This window comes from Sesamum indicum, linkage group LG2 (assembly GCF_026168435.1).
Source record: "Sesamum indicum cultivar Baizhima isolate 11 linkage group LG2, ASM2616843v1, whole genome shotgun sequence".
NCBI classification, from domain to species: Eukaryota; Viridiplantae; Streptophyta; class Magnoliopsida; order Lamiales; family Pedaliaceae; genus Sesamum; species Sesamum indicum.
In genome coordinates, this window is record NC_142658.1 from 15,459,404 (window position 1) to 15,478,249 (window position 18,846).

At 36.3% G+C, this 18,846-nt stretch overlaps 2 protein-coding genes and 1 long non-coding RNA gene across 9 annotated transcripts; 2 read left to right on the top strand and 1 right to left on the bottom strand.

Annotated features, from left to right (window-relative positions):
• The first annotated feature begins 1,333 nt into the window (after positions 1-1,333).
• Positions 1,334-10,376, top strand: LOC105155771 (putative ADP-ribosylation factor GTPase-activating protein AGD14). 6 transcript variants are annotated; one of them, XR_016064045.1, is made up of 15 exons: positions 1,334-1,717; positions 2,018-2,079; positions 2,914-3,001; positions 3,078-3,139; positions 3,217-3,313; positions 3,457-3,882; positions 4,732-5,415; positions 5,587-5,712; positions 5,783-5,890; positions 5,988-6,074; positions 7,530-7,680; positions 7,769-7,814; positions 8,475-8,561; positions 9,981-10,055; positions 10,205-10,376. XR_016064045.1 is itself a non-coding variant. In XM_011071719.3 (14 exons), exons 1-13 carry the CDS (start codon positions 1,622-1,624, stop codon positions 10,033-10,035), a joined length of 2,088 nt encoding a protein of 695 aa, XP_011070021.1. In that variant the 5' UTR covers positions 1,335-1,621; the 3' UTR covers positions 10,036-10,055; positions 10,205-10,376. The 6 variants fall into 6 exon arrangements, 3 of the variants coding, with proteins under 3 accessions (XP_011070021.1, XP_011070020.1, XP_088733888.1); XR_016064044.1 differs by having other exon boundaries at positions 9,981-10,376; XM_011071719.3 differs by lacking the exon at positions 8,475-8,561 and having other exon boundaries at positions 1,335-1,717.
• LOC148789216 (uncharacterized) lies at positions 4,497-18,119 on the bottom strand. The gene is made up of 2 exons (XR_016064047.1): positions 17,984-18,119; positions 4,497-17,828 (listed from the first exon to the last, which is right to left on the bottom strand). It is a non-coding gene; the product is annotated as an uncharacterized LOC148789216 (long non-coding RNA).
• Positions 15,351-18,241, top strand: LOC105155770 (Presenilin-1). 2 transcript variants are annotated; one of them, XM_088877763.1, is made up of 3 exons: positions 15,351-16,828; positions 17,869-17,962; positions 18,088-18,241. In XM_088877763.1, exon 1 carries the CDS (start codon positions 15,351-15,353, stop codon positions 16,677-16,679), a length of 1,329 nt encoding a protein of 442 aa, XP_088733889.1. In that variant the 3' UTR covers positions 16,680-16,828; positions 17,869-17,962; positions 18,088-18,241. The 2 variants fall into 2 exon arrangements, with proteins under 2 accessions (XP_088733889.1, XP_011070019.2); XM_011071717.3 differs by having other exon boundaries at positions 17,869-18,241.
• The last annotated feature ends 605 nt before the right edge of the window (positions 18,242-18,846 follow it).

Sequence of the window (18,846 nt, forward strand, 5' to 3'; positions counted from 1 at the left end):
GACTATAATCAATTTTCTAAAAAAATAATATAGTTTATCGCTTTCACTTAAAAAAAAATGGATTTTTACTTAATTGGACATTTAGCTTTTTACAATGGGGGCATTTTGGTAAAAGCCCCTTATGTTTGAATCATTGTAACACCAATTCAGCCTTTATATTTATTTTAATTTTAATCACAAATGCTTTTGATATGTTTTTATAGTATCTTACAATTTGTCTTCTTTTATTTTTCTTGATATACATTTGTATATAAATTAAATTTTTTACATTTTACTATATCAAATAATATAAATGACCATATTACCCCCAAAAAAAGAAAAAAAATAAATAAAGAAATCATAGATGCCAAGCACAAAAAGTAAGTTACAATCTTATTTTTCTCATTTAGCATTTCATTTTTTAGATTATTTAAACTACTCTTACTTAAAATTCTCCATTTTAATTTTGATTTAATGAATCAAGTAATGATCATATAAAAAAAATCAAATTTACTTGGAATTTTTTTTCTTTTTTTTTCAAGAATGTATGACAAGTAAGCACCATCACTATCATGATATTAGTAAACAATATATTTTCACTCTAGGCATATTATTTATATATATATATATTTGGATAATTTAATTTATATATATTTTATTATTTATAAATGTCACTCCAAGTAGTCAAAGTATAATGGAAAGTCAACTTATATATAGTCTATTTATTTTTCTTAAATTATTTAATTAATAATTAATGTGTCGGTGCATCCTTAACTTGTTTAAGAAACTAATCATAATTAATTAGATGCATAATGCTAAAAAAGGTATATTGAGAAAATTAATTAATGTGAGATTCAATTTGTTTTAATTTTTTTGAGATGATAATTATATATACGTCATTATAAATAAAGTGATGAGTATCACATAATTCAATAAATTGATATTATTATAAATATAAATTAAAATGAGATAAATACTTACACATTGATATTATTATAAATATAAATTAAAATGAGATAAATACTTACACAGGTTCAAATTAAGATTTTGAACCAAATTAAGATTTTGAACCTATTCCAAAAAGATGTCTTTGTTATGGGCACATTTTGGGATCCTAATAGTATATGGTAAATACAGGGGTACCTAAGAAATAACCCGAAACTTCAGGGGCTTGGCCCTGCAATTTTACTAGAAAGGGTATACGGCAAATACGCTAATGCCTGGATAGTTTTGCTCCTGCCAGAGTAGAGTACAATCTGTAAAAGAGATAGTACAAATTAGGAGAGACGGAACAAAGCAGGATCTCTTCTGGCGTTAGTGTTTTCCAACGGCAATAATTGTACAATCATCGTCATCATTCACAAAATTGAAACACCCGAAAGTGTGAGAGAGAGAGAGAGAGAGAGAGAGAGAGAGAGCTGATTCAAAGTTCCCTTCTCTCTGTTCTATTTTTCTTTTCCAAGAAAAAAAGAAAAGAAAAAAAAAGAAGAAACCCCTAAACCCAATCGTCTCTCCGCTCTAATTTCAGCACAGGGCTTTGAATTTCTTCCTCTCTTTTTTTTTTCCCCTTTGTATTGATTTTTTTCGAATATTTTTGGTGTTTTGATTTCTTGTTTTCAGTTGGGATTGAGGTTTTGTGGAAATGAGTAGCAAAAGAGAAGAGGAGAGAAACGAGAAGATTATAAGGGGTCTTATGAAGCTCCCTCCCAATCGACGATGCATCAACTGCAACAGCTTGGTAAAATTGTTTTTCTTTACAAGTTATAATCAGTCTTTCGTTGTTTTCGAGATTTCTGTGCTGTCGTGCAATTGAAAGAGTGTATTTGTTTCGAACTGAAGTAGCAAGGCTATTAGAGATCAGTACTGTTTTCATTTTTTACAATATGTATATATTTGCTATTTGTGTTGTGAGGGGGAAAAAGGAAAGAAGGCTATGATTTGGGTTCAACTTTTGTGCAAATTTTTGTTCCAATTTTCAGTATCAATTAGAGTGTTGCTGTGCTTAATTTAGTATAATAATTTTATTTTCTTGATGCAGGGCCCTCAATATGTGTGCACGAACTTTTGGACGTTTGTTTGTACTACATGCAGTGGAATACAGTAAGATTTAATCTTTTTTCATGTTTTGATGAGCCGGCTTTTCATGATGTACCATAAATTGTTAGTATGGATAATTTCATTCTACCGGTTGATGATCATCAAGGGGTTTGCCATTCTTTGTAATGGCACAAATCTATTTGTGCATATATGTTGGAGAGGCACATTGTATACTTGCTTCTCCATTAGCTTTTAATTCTTATTCAGCATGGGGTAGAGCAGTTTGGTAAATCCTGAGGCTCATAACCTAGAAAAATTGTACTACTTAGTTGTAATTTTGTGAAATTATCAGTAAAGAAAATTTCCAGTTAAGTACTGACATAGTCTTTTCTAAACATCTGTTTCTAGTCCTGATAATCTGTAAACTTGGACAAGGAAGATCAAATTTTTGGCGAGAAACTTTTGAAGTTAATATTCGCAAGAGAATTATGTTTCTCTGCTCTTGGAGATGTCAATTTATGGAAGGAACATATAGGGATTATCTAATTTGAGAGCCAGACTTTATGAATGTTGAGTTATGCAACTGCCAGTAATTGGATTAAAAAAATATGAAAACAATAAGCAAACAGAACACATGAGTGGATCACCAGCCACTTAATATTTGATCCTAGGCCCTTAATTATCTGATTTTCATAGACTATGATTCCATGCAAGTTACAGAGCTATGCTTCTCTGCATTTTACATAATTGTTTTTAGAAACTTGCTTTTTATCATTTTGGTACTAATGTTCATGGATAAAACTTTTTGTTCTGTAGTTGTTGATATATTCTTCCCAGTGTTGGAACTGTTATTTCTGAATATTGGTGATTGATCTTGTTACTCTGCTTGTGTTGCAGTCGTGAGTTCACACATCGTGTTAAGTCGGTTTCCATGGCTAAGTTTACTTTCCAAGAAGTAGATGCTCTTCAAAAAGGTGGTAACCAGGTAAAGATACATCCCTGATCTTGTTGTCCATAGGCAATGCATTTCAGTCATTACTCATGAATGTTACTATTTGCAGCGTGCAAGGGAGTTATTTTTGAAGGCCTGGGATCTGCAAAGGAATAGACTTCCAGATAATAGGTTGAAATTATACCATCTGGTTTGATGAAAGAACTGGTTGTTTAAAGGTTGAAATTTTACTCGTGTATGTCTTGCAGCAACGTTGATAAAGTTCGTGAGTTCATAAAGAATGTCTATGTAGATAAAAAATATTCTGTGCAGAAGTCATCTGATAAACCTCCAAGAGATCCACAGGTCATACTTCTTCACCAGGACAGTTTACGAATTTGAGGCAAAGATGTTTGTGGGTCTTGCTACTCTTAATTTAGTCGTCAGAATGTTTTCCATTATGTTGATAAAGACTAACTCACTAACATGATCATGGACTGAATTGACAGAGCTTAAGAAGCCATGAAGATGAGACGAGGCGAGCAAGCTCATATCATTCTTATTCTCAAAGTCCGCCATATGATTTTCAGTATGAAGAACGACGATACGGGAAACATGGACCTACACTCACTAGACCTGGTTCAGATCGAGGATTTTATGAGGGAAAGCTCGCTAGTTTTTTAAGTCCCACTCATTTAAATGACGAGAAGTTTGCAAATGAGGGATCTTATCCCAGAATCTCAGATTATTCTGTTTCTGGTGGAGGTGATCCTTTCAGATCTGATGTTTTATCACCCAGCTCTTGGAAAGAGAGTGGAAGCCCCTTTAGTGAAACTTCAAGAGATATCTCGGGTGAAGTTCCACAGGTTGATTCATTTCAACGTAATTCAGATGAAAATAGCAGAAGTAATGGGGGAAGAATACGGCATCCCCAGGTCATGTTCCTCTTATGTTATCTATATATCTAGTAAAAAGCATAAGTTCTTGTGACCTCATGCTTTGCCTATCCTTTAACTCTTGAGTTTTTATTCATAGAAATGAGTGAGGTGTTAAAATGAAAGTCAATTTTACATCAATTGCAGTCTCTTGGAAATGCTTGCGACTGAAGTATTCTCTTTTGATTTGATAATGACCAGTATGCAATACTTTAATGCTCCCGACTAGTTGTCAAGTTAGGTTGACAACGTGAAAACCAACATGCCAATGCAATGTATTCTTCTATGTTTTACTTTTACCTCACTCTCCCTCATTCCTAACTGACAAGATGAAACAAATGAAAGTAGACGACCTTCTTTCACATACATGAGAACATATCAGTAATACTGTCTGGTTTATGATTCTTGTTTGCTTGAAGCAAAGACATCTATTTAGGCTGAAGAATTGCTTGGGCTATGTTCAGAAAAAAAAGATTATAAGTTAGAGTTAGAGATAGAGATCTGAATTAGCAATGTTTTTCCAAATCTTTTGTTTCCCGTATCGTTTCTTTTTCTTGTTTATGAAACTTTCTAATTAGTAATTTTCTTATTGAGGCTTCACACATCAACGACGCTGAAAAATGGTTTGCCCCTTTTTAAATATAAAGCTGCATCCTCCATGGTAAACACCAATGGATTCTTTTCTTGTCATTCTACTAAAAGTGAAAGCAAGAGCTCAGGGAAAAAGTGAGATCTTCACCGGAAAAAGGACATGCCTTGACGAATTTACTTGGTGTAGATTTATATCCCTGTGCACTTGAGTAGTTCATACATGCTTGTGCACTGACTTTACTGTATTCTTGTATACAGAGAACTGCATCTTCAGGAAGCTTTGGATCATTTGACAGCAGTTCCATGTCTTTCAGATCAGTAAATTCTCTGGGCTTGCCTGAAGTTGGTTCTGAACCTGCTCAATCTGCTGTGATTTCCCATGAAAAGTCTTCATCTTTCCAATCTCTACCACAATCTTCAGGTTCCATGACCTTTGATGGCTTGGACCTCTTCAGCGCACCTTTTGCACCACAAAATGGCACTGTTACATCTCCAACTGGTAGTAATTCTCAATTGCCTCAGTCATCGTTGGCTGAATCTGTTAATGTAGTCCAACAATCTCCTATTTCTTCAGTCCCACTATTCACTGAGCAACAATCATCACAAATCCCAGAACCTTTGCCACTAGACTTGTTTGTGGCCCTGTCTCAGCAACATTCGGCTGTATCTTCTCATGGAAAGGCTTCTGATGCCGTAATCCCAAACAGTGGAGGATGGGCAACATTTGATATGCCTTTGAATGTGTTGCCTATGGGTACAGAAACTGCTTCCGCTGCTGCAGTGCCATCTTCTAATGGAAATAACTTAGGAAACTTAAATCCATTTTCAATTGATCAGAATTCTTCCTATGAAGGTCCTACTGGTCATGAACCTCCTTCATCAATGCATACTTTTGGGCATGAAAATTCACAAAATATTGAAGCCACTATAAATAACACGCACGTAAGCATTATCCTCTTCGCGTTAGCAGAATGATTATAAATTCACCCTTTTGCTATAACATTTTAAATATATTTAATATATCACTAGAGGCAAATATGAAAATCATTTCGTTTTCTTCAGAGTTGTAATAAACTTTTGGAAATGTAATTTTGCAATGAAAATATCTTGCAGTTCTGGAACGCATTTGATGATTCTGCTGGAGGACAACCCATCCAGGATGTGCTAAAAATTAATGGACAGACCGCAGTGCACTGTACTTCTGATGCTGATAAATCTCTTGGTTCTGGTGTATATGAGGTTGCCACATCCCTTAAATCTGGTGAAAATATTTCTATTCTTGGATTTATTTCCAACTTCCCTTTTGCAGGCTAATGATGGCACTGTAAGAACTGCAGATGTGGCTGAACCTCCATCATCTAGCTTATCATCAGATTTCAGTATGGCACTGAATGATTTCCCCATGGTTGCTGCAGTGGTACATTCTTTTCCCTTCCTCTGCCTAATTGTCTCACGGGTACCATTTTATTTCAATTATTCTATTAGTTTTTAACTTTAGTTTCTGTATTTTGTAGGCTGGCACACACCCATTTGCAATTGATAATAAGCCTACCAATCCATTTGATCTGCCCTTTGATCCGGACATGGAATCCAGCAATATGGTATGTCTTCTTTGATTTTGCTGCATTGATCTGGTCCAACAACTTAATTTAGATCTTTCCTGAAGAATCAAGAAAATTGTGGGCTTGCAGGGACCTGGTTTTCTGTAGGGGAAGTGGGAGTGTACTAACTTGTCTCATATGTTTTCTGCTTGGTGCATGGCCTAATTGAGGCACACCACAGGTTTTCCAATTATTAATCAGCCTAATGCTGACAATAAACATCAATCTTGATCAATTTTTTCTTTTCAAATTTAGTTAAATCATTATCTATTTAAAACAGTGAACTGGTTTAGATGCTTTTCCAAGATCTGTGTGGCCAACATAGATTGTGCCTTTTACAATTTGCTTCTCAAAAGATGAGCATGTGCCTCACGTACTCAATCTGCTATTATATTGCAGTTTATGCAGCCTGATCTAATAATTTAAACTGCCCCAAACATGCCTATTAACAAGTCAACATTTTTACATGCCTATTCAACATGCATGCACATCTTTTCACATACTGTTCTATGTAATATATTTTATTTTGCGTATTAACAATTCAACATTTTTTTATTCTTGAACAATGTTTGCTTAATTAGCTAGCTAGGATTTATAGCATTTGGTGCTTATACAAATTACTTTAATGTTGTTACCTGATTCCTATTATGGTTTGGTGTCTTCACGAGAAGCTTAACTATAATGTGCTAGTGATTTACTCTGTATGCATATATTAGTGTCATGTGCACTGGTAGATCTGTATATGACAACTGGTGGGAATATAATTTTGAAGTGTCAAGTAAATGAATGGTACATCCAGTATTTGTAATCAAGTGGGGTCTATGAAACTTTATTTTCCTGATTAAATATTAAAATAAATCATTATCCAAAACCGTACATAAGATAACTTTGTATTTACAAAGTAAAGCAACTGCTGGTAGAATTCATATGTTAAGAAGTGTTACATGCAGCATGCTACTGTAGATTGGGATTTCTGTAAGATGAAAGGGATCACAACGATGTTCTTTATTCTTTTATTAGTGCATTATGAGTGCTGTGAGTAGAGGAAGCTTGTTCATATTGAAAATAAAAGGTTATGCCTCATTCTATCACTTCGCTGGCTGACACTTTGCCCTTGTATTTGCAGACCTATCAGTTTGATTCCTTGTTTAGTTGTATCCACCTTTTACTTGTACATTTCTATTAGGGTTATATTACCATTATGAACCCCAAAAGTTAGTAATATCTAATACCATATCCCGGGCCAAATCAATCTGGTTGGTGCCAGCTGAGATCACAATCTTCAATCAAGACTTTGCTAAAATCGTCAGGATTAAAGAAAACTAGTTTGGTTTTCTATCTACCTGGTTTAAATTTCTAATGTTTGGAATTACTGTAAGGCATTTCTTTCATTTATTTCGGGAATTAATTTAAGTACATTGGTATAGTTCCAAGCATATGTTGCTTTATGTGTAGTCTCAGTTCTGGAACATGAGCTCTTTGCAAGCTGCTTTGCCGAGCACCCAGACGCCGACTTCCTATGTTGGTGGAGTAGAAGAATCATGGTTTCCCCAAAATTCAGTTTCATCCTATGTCCCTGGTGGAGTTTCATTTGATCCAACAAGTGGTACATTTTTCTTGTTCAGCCATCCTCTTGTTGAGATAACTCCTCCTTCCTACTATCCATCAATCTGAAGTATGCTTTTGTTCTGCAGTCCCTTTGGGATTCATAGCGGGCCAAGCAGCAAGTGCCCCAGTGCAGTAAGTGTTCTTTACTCATCTTCTTTGTTGTTGCATTTTGTGATGACTGATTGCGCGTGTAGTATAATGTATGATTTCAGAGATTTCGCATGTTGTCTGGCATTTGGCATAACTCTGTAGTCTCATATTTCGCATGTTGTCTGGCATTTGGCATAACTCTGTAGTCTCATGATAATTCCACTAGATGCAAAATGGTGGATCTATCCCCCCTTGGACTATTGCCACAAAAGAGTCACTGTTTTTCAAAGCTAAACCTACTACTATTTCTACACTTATAGTGATTTTCACGTTGACCAGTCTGACCTGGCATTTTATTTAGGCTTCCCTTTGATCCCCCTGTTTATATTTTGTTTTATATTGTTTTCAATTGAAATCAAAGAAAAGAAAGAGTGGCCCTCCCTAGATTTAGTAGATTAAAATGAAGAGCAATGCAATGAAGATAAAATATAGGGATAATTACATCCCTTCCCTGAGATTTGGTATAGTTACAGCTAGACCCCTGTGTTTGGGAAATTACATCTAGCACATCTGAAGTTTGCTTTTGTCTAACAAATAAGTCTATTTGTTAGTCATTATTCACTGAATTTGCTGATATTAACAAAATATTTGAATGAAAAATTGATATTTACAATCGATTAATTGATTACTGACTCATTGCAGGTCAAATAATTTTTTTCCAACTAAACTACCCTTATAAAGGTGAAGATATACTACCTCAAAAGCATTAACACGTGAAGACATATGAGGGTAATTTGATTGTAAAAGGATTTATTTGACCTGCAATAAATCAATCAGTGGTTATAGATTTTTTTTTTTATTTTTTTGTTAATATAAGCAAATTCAGTGAATGTTGATTAACGGAGGAACTTATTTGTTAGAGGAAAACAAATTTTAGGGATGCTAGATGTAATTTCCCAAACCATAGAGGATCTATGTATAATAGTACCAAACCTCATGGGAGGAGAGTGTAATTATCCTAAAATAGGGAAAAATTCGGAGGCCCCCTTTTGATAATAGGAATGTTTAAAAAACCCGCTATGAAAATTAAAGTATCGAATACCCCCCGTGATATAAAGTAAAGTTCAAAGACCCCCTCCGTACAAAAATTGAGCCACACGCGCTTTCACTGCGAATTTGCTATGAAAATACATTTTTTTGACATTTTTGCCCTTCTCTCACATCTAATGTATATAATATTATATTTATTAATAATATAATATTATTTATATAATAATTACTTAATTATTTATATAATAAAATATAATTTTAATTAAATTAATTAAACATTATATATTTAAAGAAAAAAATGCAGCGGGGGATAGGAGGGTGCGAGTGCGCCCTCCTCACCCTTGGGCGACGGCCGTCGCCCATCTCCAGCGAGGGCGACCTGCATTGCCCAGACGGGCGATGGGGCGAGGGAAAGGGAGGGGGGAGGCGGGGGGCGGGGTGGGGGCGAAGTAGGTGGGGGGGGGGGGAGGCGAGGGGTGGGGGGGTTATAATTCTTATTTTGATTTTTTTTATGAATTATAATTATATATATTATAAATCAAAATAATTATATATTAATGCATTTAGTTTGACCGGTTGACTAGAAGGGGTATTTTAGTCATTGTTTCTAAAAATTAGGTTCAAGTTGACCAGGGGGCGGTGTGATTATTTATTCATAACATAGGGATGATTTTTTATATTAGAAATTTCATAGGGGGATTTTTGATATTTTGACGTATCACAGGGGGTCAAAATGAATTTAACACTCCTAAAATATAAATGCAAGTTATAAAGAGAGATTATGAGGAGTGCTATTAATACAAAGTTTAGATTTTTTTTTTGTTTTTTTTTTTTTTGTTAATATAAGCAAATTCAGTGAATTTTGACTAATGGAGGTACTTATTTGTCAAACGGAACCCTAAGGGTGTTAGATGTAATTTCTCAAACTACTGAGTATTTATGTGTAATTACACCAAATCTTAGAGAAGGGGAGTGTAACTATCCCTAAAACATAAATGGAAGTTATAAAGAGAGATTATGAGGGCAGTGCCACTAATACAAAGTTTCCAACACCAATTTTGCGCTCGAATTATATGATAGATTGTCATACTTGAGTTAGATGGCAGTCTTTCTTCTAATTAAAATGACTGTCTTCTTAACTGTTTGTCATGCTTGCAGGACCATCCACACCCAAGGCCCTGTTGCATCTGTCGGAGGAAATCCTTTTGCATAGGATTCAATTTCCTTTGTCTAGTAAGTCATTGGATAGCGTAAACTGCTTGTCTTCCATCTCCTGTCTTGTGTGGCTATATTCTTTGCGAAACAAGACACCACATTTGAAAAAATTGTCCTAAGTCTTCTACTCAGATCCATCCTCAGATTTGTAGCCTACTTTTTTGCAGAATGTGGGTGCTCCTGACGTTGGATCAAGTTTGTATTATTATTGTACATTGTATTCAGATCTCATCCATCATTAGCTATCTTGTTGATGGATCTTGATTCGGCTTGTACCTCTAGTTTGCTGTTACCGAATCTGATTTGAGGTGTTATTTGAGAACTCACCCAGTTTTTTCTTGTTGGAGTCTGCGTGTGTATGTGCGTGATATTGTTCTCTGGGGATTATGTAGAAGAGTGGTCTCTTGCCAAAACTTGTTGGCTTTGTTGGTATGAATGGGTCACTCTAATTAGATGGCTGTGGGTTCGACGCTTGTGTATGTTGAGTTGGTAGTTAATATGTAAGTATCATTATAAGGGATTTATGATGTTTGGGACATTCCTTGATGTGTGGTGATGGGGGCAATCGAAGTCGCAGAAATGTTTGTGTAAAACAAAGAAACAAGACTGGAATCCATCCATGAGCATCATTAGCAGGGTAGTGGGATTTGGCATCAACGCTCTTCGTCTTTATTTCTCTCATGTCATGGTGTAGGTATATTATTATTACATGCGAGATTTTAACTTGGAACCTAATGTAAATTTTACCCCTATTTATGGACTTCATGCTACCAAAACTGTTATAAAATGGAATTTACTCATATTTAAAATATCATTTTCTACAGACCACCCAAAACTAGGCAACGTTTACCGAAAATGTAATCCAAACATTGCCGTTGGTTTTTGGTCTTCTGATTTATAATGAGACAATCACACATTTTCTTAAAATTGATATAATTACATGTTGATTTTTTATGATTTTAAAATTATATTTACCAGTCTTGAAATGTATTTACATTCACCAAATAGATATTTTAATTAATTAAAATTTATCGAATTTATTGATATTAAAAAAAAAATTGAATGAAAATTTATATTTATTTTTTATTGATTTATTACTTACTTATTGCATGTCAAATAATTTTTTTTTCTTTTTTTAATCAAACTACCCTTGTACACGAACGAGCTAATAGGAGGTACATCATTTTACTTGTAAGGATAGTGATTTGGGTCGGGGGGACGCAATCCCTTCAAGGGTATTCTAGATGAAGTGTGGAACTTGAGAAAAGAGAATTGTTAAGTTCGTTGGGATGTCTCCAATTAAGATGCTCTAATACTTAAATCAGATGGAGATCGTGATAGTGTAATTAATTCAAACTATATACTTAATGTTGTTAATTGTAACAAATGTCGTATCATAAATAAATCACAATGAATGAACATAATAAGGAGTGTCTGAGGATATTTCAAAAAAACGTTTTCAACTTCACGCTTCAAAAAAAGACTTTTAGAGTGTTTGGGATGCTAGATTTGCTTCCGAAACGGCTAGAAAAAGTATTTTTAGGTTAAAAGTTAGACGTACCTTGGTGGTGATTCCAATTGCTTTAAGTTTTTTGTAAATAAATTTTATTTTATTTTTTACTACCTTATCCTTATTATAATAACCCTAATTTGATATCGAGTTTCCAAATAATTTGAATGGTTTAACAAAAAATTAAGTTATACTTTCACATATTTTATTCATTATATCACTTAATTATATTATTTCATTCATATATTATTATTTGATTAATTAAAAAAATGGCAGTGATGCAAATTTAATTGTTGTGTATGAATAATAATTATAATGCTGAATGTAAGCATTATTAAGTTAACACATTTTTAATACTTTTTTAAAAAAATAAATATGAAATATATTAGTCGAATAAAATACATTGTTTTCTAGTGGAAAAATAATTATAGTGACAAACAACAAGTAAAATTATATATTTGTAACACATAGAGACAAAACAATCTTCAATCAAGTAAGTTTATTTTAAAAGTGATTTTTTTCAAACACAATCCAGTTTATTTTTTTATCTACTTTTCACTTTTTTTTACAAATATTGCTCAATTTTGATTTCACTGCAACTTTCAACTTTTTCTACAAAAATCAATTTTCTAAAAGTAGAAGTTTTTGCAAACACTCCTATACGACCAAATGTGTCCACTTGCCTGGTTTATGTAGCATCATTTCAACAAAGTGCAGTCAGAAGATCCATGTCTTTGGTTGCGGGTTTATTCGAGTGGGTCGGATCGTGCGGCCCAATTCAAAATCGATAGGCGCGAATCTTAGTTTAGTAAGAAAATATTTATTTGACTTGCAGTAAGTCAATTAAAAATCAATTGAGAAATATATATAATTTTTTTTATTAATATTAACAAATTCTATAAATTATGACTTATTTGTTAGACTTCACCAGAACTTATTGGAGGGCGTTGTAATTATTTCTATAATAATATATGTGTTATAGTTTTAAATTTTAGGATATGTTAAAAAATATAAAAATTAATTGTAGCCCTAGTAAAAAGATTGAAGAAGGTGATAAATATCTAGTATCTGAGGTAGGTGATAGATATCTGGTATCTGAGGTAGGTGATAGATATCTGGTATCTGAGGCAGGTGATAGATATCTGATATTTGAGGTCATGGGCTAGACATGTCCTCAATAAGGAGGAAGGGCTTCAGCTCCTTACACTCGTCAATGTAATTGACGTCAAACAGGCAGTGTTTGATATTGCTGAAGATAAAGCACCTGGACCGGATGGATTCTCATCGAGTTTTTATAAAGTTGTTTGGTCAATCGTGGATCCGAAGGTTACGAAGGCAATCTTGGAGTTCTTTACCACACGAAAACTGCTGAAGCAAATCAACACCATACTTCTGGCACTTATCCTTAAGGTATATGCCCCTATGTTGGTCACATATTTTCGCCCTATTTCGTGTTGTGATGTTTTATATAAGATTATTGTCAAACTTATTGTGCAAAAATTGAGTAGGGTGTTGGATAAGTTGATAAGTCCTTGTCAGGCTGCCTTTATTCCTGGTCGTAGTATTGGAGATAATATACCGTTAGCACAGGAACTATTTACAGGGTACAATGAGGCGCGCCTACCTCCTAGATGTACACTGGAAGTGGATATCTGAAAAGCTTATGATACTGTACAATGAGATTTTCTACTTGCAGTGTTACACCTGTTTGGATTCCCGACCACCTTCATCAGGTGGATAGAGGAGTGTGTCACAACACCCTCATTTTCCGTCAGGCTGAATGGGAAACCTCATGGTTTCTTTACGGGATCGAGAGGATTATGGCAAGGGGACCTTTTATCGCTATATCTGTTCATTCTCGTAATAGAGGTTCTGCATTTGATTCTTCTGTAGATGATTGATCATGACATGCATTTTTTTTTCATTGGAAATGTGAGCCTTCTCGATTATTTCAGCTTGGATTTACAGATGATCTGTTGCTGCTCTACAAAGCTGATATGGACTCTATAGGGGTCTTTAAGCAGTGGTTGGACCTATTCGCCTCCTGGTCAGGTCTTCGGCTTAATGTGTATAAGAGCCATCTTATCATCTCTCGATCTGCACAAGGGATACTGGAGCAACTGTTAGTGATGCTCGGCTTCCAGGAAGGGCACTTTCCGATGAGGTATTTGGGACTTTCTCTATTTTTCTCTAGATTATAGTTAACAGACTGCCAGCCTTTATTATTGAAAATTGATCAACACATTAAAGGTTGAGAAGGAATGAGATTATCGTATGCTGGGAAGGTACGGATTATTAAATCTGTCCTTATGGCTTTAAGTATATATTGGCCTTTTGCGTTTATCCTACCTAAAGGTGTTATAAGGGAGATTGAGAAGCGTCTGAGAGCTTTTCTATGGAAGGGCACATCGACTAGTGGATATGCCAAAGTAGCATGGAGGGATGTCTGTAGGCCGGCATCGGAGGGGGGTCAGGGCCTAAGGGACATCGCTACTTTAAACCGTGCCTTGATGAGCAAGAAACTGTTTGATGTTATTCATTGTGATAGAACATCAATCTGGGTAGAATGGTTATATAACGGGCAACTATGTGATAAATGTGTATGGACGATCACTGACAATGGGGGTTCGTGGGGTTGGAGGAAACCCCTTCGTCTACGCCCCTTGCTTCGATCGATGGTGGACTATCAGATTGGTGATGAAAATTCATTTTATCTGTGACATGATCTATGGCATCACCTCGGTCCCTTTATTGAGAAATTCCCACAGGGTCCACGTCTACTTGGGCTTCAGACGGCGGACAAGCTCAACAGTGTTACTATGGAGGGGCAATGACATTGGGCTCTCATTATGGACATTGAGTGCTTGGAAATTTTGTATGCATTGCCATAATTCATGGCGAGACAGATCGCATTATATGGCGATTTGAGACCGGACGACCCACAGTTGCATCTCTTTACAGGCTATTGGACCTACCGGGACCCAAGGTAGGTTGGACTTCACTACTCTCGGGTTCCCTGAAGATCCCCAGCCATAATTCCATCCTATAGCTTGCGATTTTGGGAAAACTATCCACAGCTGATAACCATGGCTATCATACCTAGGCGTCTGTATATTATGTGATGAGGGCGCAATGAATACACATACTCATCTATTCTTTCGATGCTGTTGAAGATGCCTGACAGTGATTCGGCGGATTGTTCGGTTTGAATGGCCTAATAGAGAGTGGTCATGTGACGTTGAGTGGGCTGCAAGGAAATTGAGAGGAAAACATATCATTAACTTGACTTATTGTGCACTCCTGCTGCTTGCATTACCACATTTGGAGGGAATGAAATTTGAGACGCTTTGAGCATACGGAGCGACCATCGAGCAACATAGCCACCATCATTGTGGAAGATATTAAACAGAGGATTATCAGTGTTAATTTATCTTGTTCTGTTAGTTCACGTGCGTTATATAGATTATGGCGTATCCTTGACTTGTCTAGGAAGAAACCACCAGTTGAGCACTGATGTACTGTTCAATCTTGTTTTATTAATAAAACTTACATTTATCAAAAAAAAAAAAAAAAAAGAGAGAGAGAGAGATTGAAGAAGAAACTCTAATCGAGGAAAAATATATTTACCAATATATCCTATGATTTTTCTGCAGTCAAAACACAATAATAGTTCTTCTTCCCCATCTTCATCTACCGTAGCAAAAGTTCCAAAAACCCCAACATACTCTTCAACTAGATTCAACTTCCCCCACCATCGCCCGATCCCGCCGCTGCCGGCTCCGCCGTTGTCACGCTCTACAGAAATGGAGGGCGGCAGCATCCTAGAAACAATCGGCCAAGAAATCATTGGCGTAATGTCACCCGTCTCCATCTGCATGCTTCTAGTTGTCCTCCTCGTCTACACTGTGTACAACCCCTCCTCCTCCGCCGCGGCGACCACCACCATTCGCACCGCTGCCAATTTAGTCTACCTCGAGTCCCCGAACGATTCCACCGCGCAAAAACTCGAGGGGGCCATCCTGAATGCTGTCGTCTTCGTTGTCATCATCACCCTCGTCACGTTTCTCCTCGTCCTTCTCTACTACTACCGCTTCACCAATTTCCTCATCTACTACACCCGCTTCTCCGTTTTCATGATCTTCTCTGCCATGGGCAGCTCGATTTTGATTTCCGTCATCCAGAGATTCGACATACCCGTTGACGCTGTAACATTCTGTGTCTTGCTTTTTAATTTTACTATTTTGGGCACGATTTCTGTGTTTTCGAATGGGATTCCTATAATTGTGAAGCAGAGTAATTTGGTGGTGTTGGGGATTATAGTGGCGGCGTGGTTTTCGCGGTTGCCTGAATGGACTACGTGGGTTGTGTTGGTTGCACTGGCATTGTATGATTTAGCGGCTGTCTTGGCTCCTGGTGGGCCGTTGAAGTTGCTGGTAGAGTTGGCTTCGAGCAGGAATGAGGAGTTGCCTGCATTGGTTTATGAGTCCAGGCCTAATGTAGGGAGGAATTCTGGGGCTAGGGATTCAAGTTTGGGGCTTTTGGTAGCAGCGGGGTTGGGGATGAGTGGTGATAATAATAGTGGCTCTGTTGAATTACAGCAAATATGGACGGATGGTAATACTGATGAAACGATTGAGATACAGGAAAGGGAGCATCTTGTGATTGCAGTTGGGGAAAATGAGAGGACTAACGGGGGTGAGATTGAGGATGTGAGGGAAGATCAAGGGGAGACAGCCCCTTTGATCGGAGATGTGGATTTGACAGAAACGTGGTCGCGCCGAAACAATGTCGACAATAGGAGTGATGTAAATAGGGTGCCCCAAGGAAATGAGAGGGAGGCCATGGAGATGGAAGAAATGAATGCAAGGGGGATAAAGCTTGGCATGGGGGATTTTATCTTCTACAGTGTGCTTGTTGGAAGGGCGGCAATGTATGATCTGATGACCGTTTATGCTTGTTATCTTGCAATCATATCAGGACTTGGATGTACTCTGATATTGCTGGCTGTTTGTCGTCATGCATTACCAGCACTTCCTATTTCAATTACTTTGGGGGTCATATTTTACTTCTTGACAAGACTGTTAATGGAGCCTTTTCTGGTTGGGGCTTCTACGAATTTAATGATGTTCTGACTTAGCCTTTGGTAAATGGAATTTGCGGATTAGGAAACACAGATACATTGATTTGCATTGAATGCCTTTCGGCAATGGAGTAATTGCTCAGAGACAGCTTCCGCCCCATTTCGTACAGGGATGATCAAAGAATTATCTGCATTTTGCAGGTCTGATCTGTTGTTTGTTGACTCTAAATTTTCCTGTTGATAGCTTTCCTGAAGATATATCTTGTGATCTAAATGTAATCATACTTAAAGTGCAATAGAATTCCCCATTTTGAGCCTAATTTCACTTCCCTGGCTTATACTTCATTATACATTGCGCGGGGCATTCCTATGTTGGCTTCAGTCACAGCAAGAATCGTGCATGAAAACAAGAGAATGTGCAAATGTAACTTATGGAATGATACTAACTAAAGGAATTATGCTTAAGCTTAACTTATTTGGTTGAGAAGATAAACCCAGTAGTCTAAAGAAAGGAAGTTATCCATGCTGTTCTTTTATACTTTGGGCGTCTAGTATTTAGTGATCGGATGATAAAGCATATTTCAGATTAGCAATATGAAATCACATTTGGTAATTCCTTACTGCCCTAGATTATGGTTTCCTAGTTAAATTATGCTCTCTTGTCACTGAATTGTCTGATAGAAAGTTCTCCAACATAAAAGAAGAATAATTCATGGTGCATGTCCAAAATTTGAGAGGGGAAAAAGCACCAAGGCTAATTTAGAGTGCTTCTTACAATTCAAGAAACAAGTAATCTCTAAGACCTCTGATTTTTTTAGATTTTTATGTTACGATGCTTACCAAAATTGAATTTTGATGAGTCCCAAATGTGAAAAAGTGCTGCCAGTTCAATAGATTAGACAAGTTCCAATAAAATGTTCTTCAGGTAGGCATAAAGTCAACAAGTGATGATCTAATGACATTTAAGTTCAGCCTGAATTGTGACTGAATTACTTTGGTGGAGATCTATTTTAACATTTTCTCTTTTCCAGTGGTGGAACTTGTAATCAATGTTAAAGTTGTAGACTTATATAGCTGATATCAGCCTTGATGAAGCCCCACTTTTATAGTGCAAACTATGTGTGTGCTTTTTGGTACCTGGTGTTGCATATGTAGAAATTTTGAAGAGCTAAAGGTAGATGAGAGCTCTGTTGTTCAGTACCTGAAGATTCTCAGGTGTTATTATGAAATTAAAAATGCAGGTCACATAAGAAGAAGGGGTGTCAGGAGCGTAGAGAGAGAGAGGCAATACAACTTGGAGCTTATTCACAATCATAAAGCAGCAAAGAACAAATGGTATACAACTCGGAAATGTACCTTATGAAATTTTGTGCATCTTCATATGAGCAGCTTGATGCCTCTGAAAGCATATCATTGACACACACTTCTTAAGTTCGGAGTCGTACTTGAAATTTTTGCAGGAGTAGCGAGTAAAAAGATCTAGAAAGTGAATGGCCCTTCTGATCTAGACCAGCCTATGCCTTCTATAATATCTGTTGTTGGTTGGATGTGCTGTGCTGCCAATGCAAACATTTTTGAGTTTATAATGGAGATTGCATTTGTTTGTAGTCTGTAGTTTTCTCCTCATGTTCACGCTTTTGTTAGCTGAAATGTACTTCACTGATGGATCCGCTTGATATTAGGTGATCTATGGTTTTCAACAGTAAGAAACCTTTGGAAACACGCTCAGATCTTCCTCAAATAAGCTGGATCAGTTTCATTTTCGCTTTCACTCATACCTTTCCTTTTGGGGTTAATCAATCAAATTGTATGCATACACAAAAATTAGGTAGATCAATATGAGGGAAATGTCCTTCCGCAAAGACCCAAAAACAACACAAAAAGATCTCTATGTTTCCTGCTGGAGGTTTCCTATTCCATTATTTACTTTGCTTCAATTATAACACATTTCGTTAAAACCCTAATGTATATGTGTTTTATGTGAATTTCCTTTTCATATTGCTCATAAGCTAACTGCTCCATATCGATGTTTTATGGAACTCCTTCCTCTCCTTATTCCGCAAGCTTGGGGTAGCATTCTAAGTATTGATTTTTCCCTGCAGATGGTCTAAAATCTAAAACAAATAAGGTCTAGAGTCCAAATGTTTAGAATTAGGGTATCCATTTACTAGAACCTTTGGTGATTGTATTTGTACCACTTGCAAGTCCATGAAATACAA

Coding starts and splice junctions, on each gene's coding strand:
- LOC105155771 (XM_011071718.3), top strand. CDS start 1,622: ATGAGTAGCAAAAGAGAAGAGGAGAGAAACGAGAAGATTATAAGGGGT. Junction 3,314..3,456: donor AACCTCCAAGAGATCCACAG/GTCATACTTCTT, acceptor CTGAATTGACAG/AGCTTAAGAAGCCATGAAGA. Junction 7,681..7,768: donor TTCATTTGATCCAACAAGTG/GTACATTTTTCT, acceptor TTTGTTCTGCAG/TCCCTTTGGGATTCATAGCG.
- LOC105155770 (XM_011071717.3), top strand. CDS start 15,351: ATGGAGGGCGGCAGCATCCTAGAAACAATCGGCCAAGAAATCATTGGC.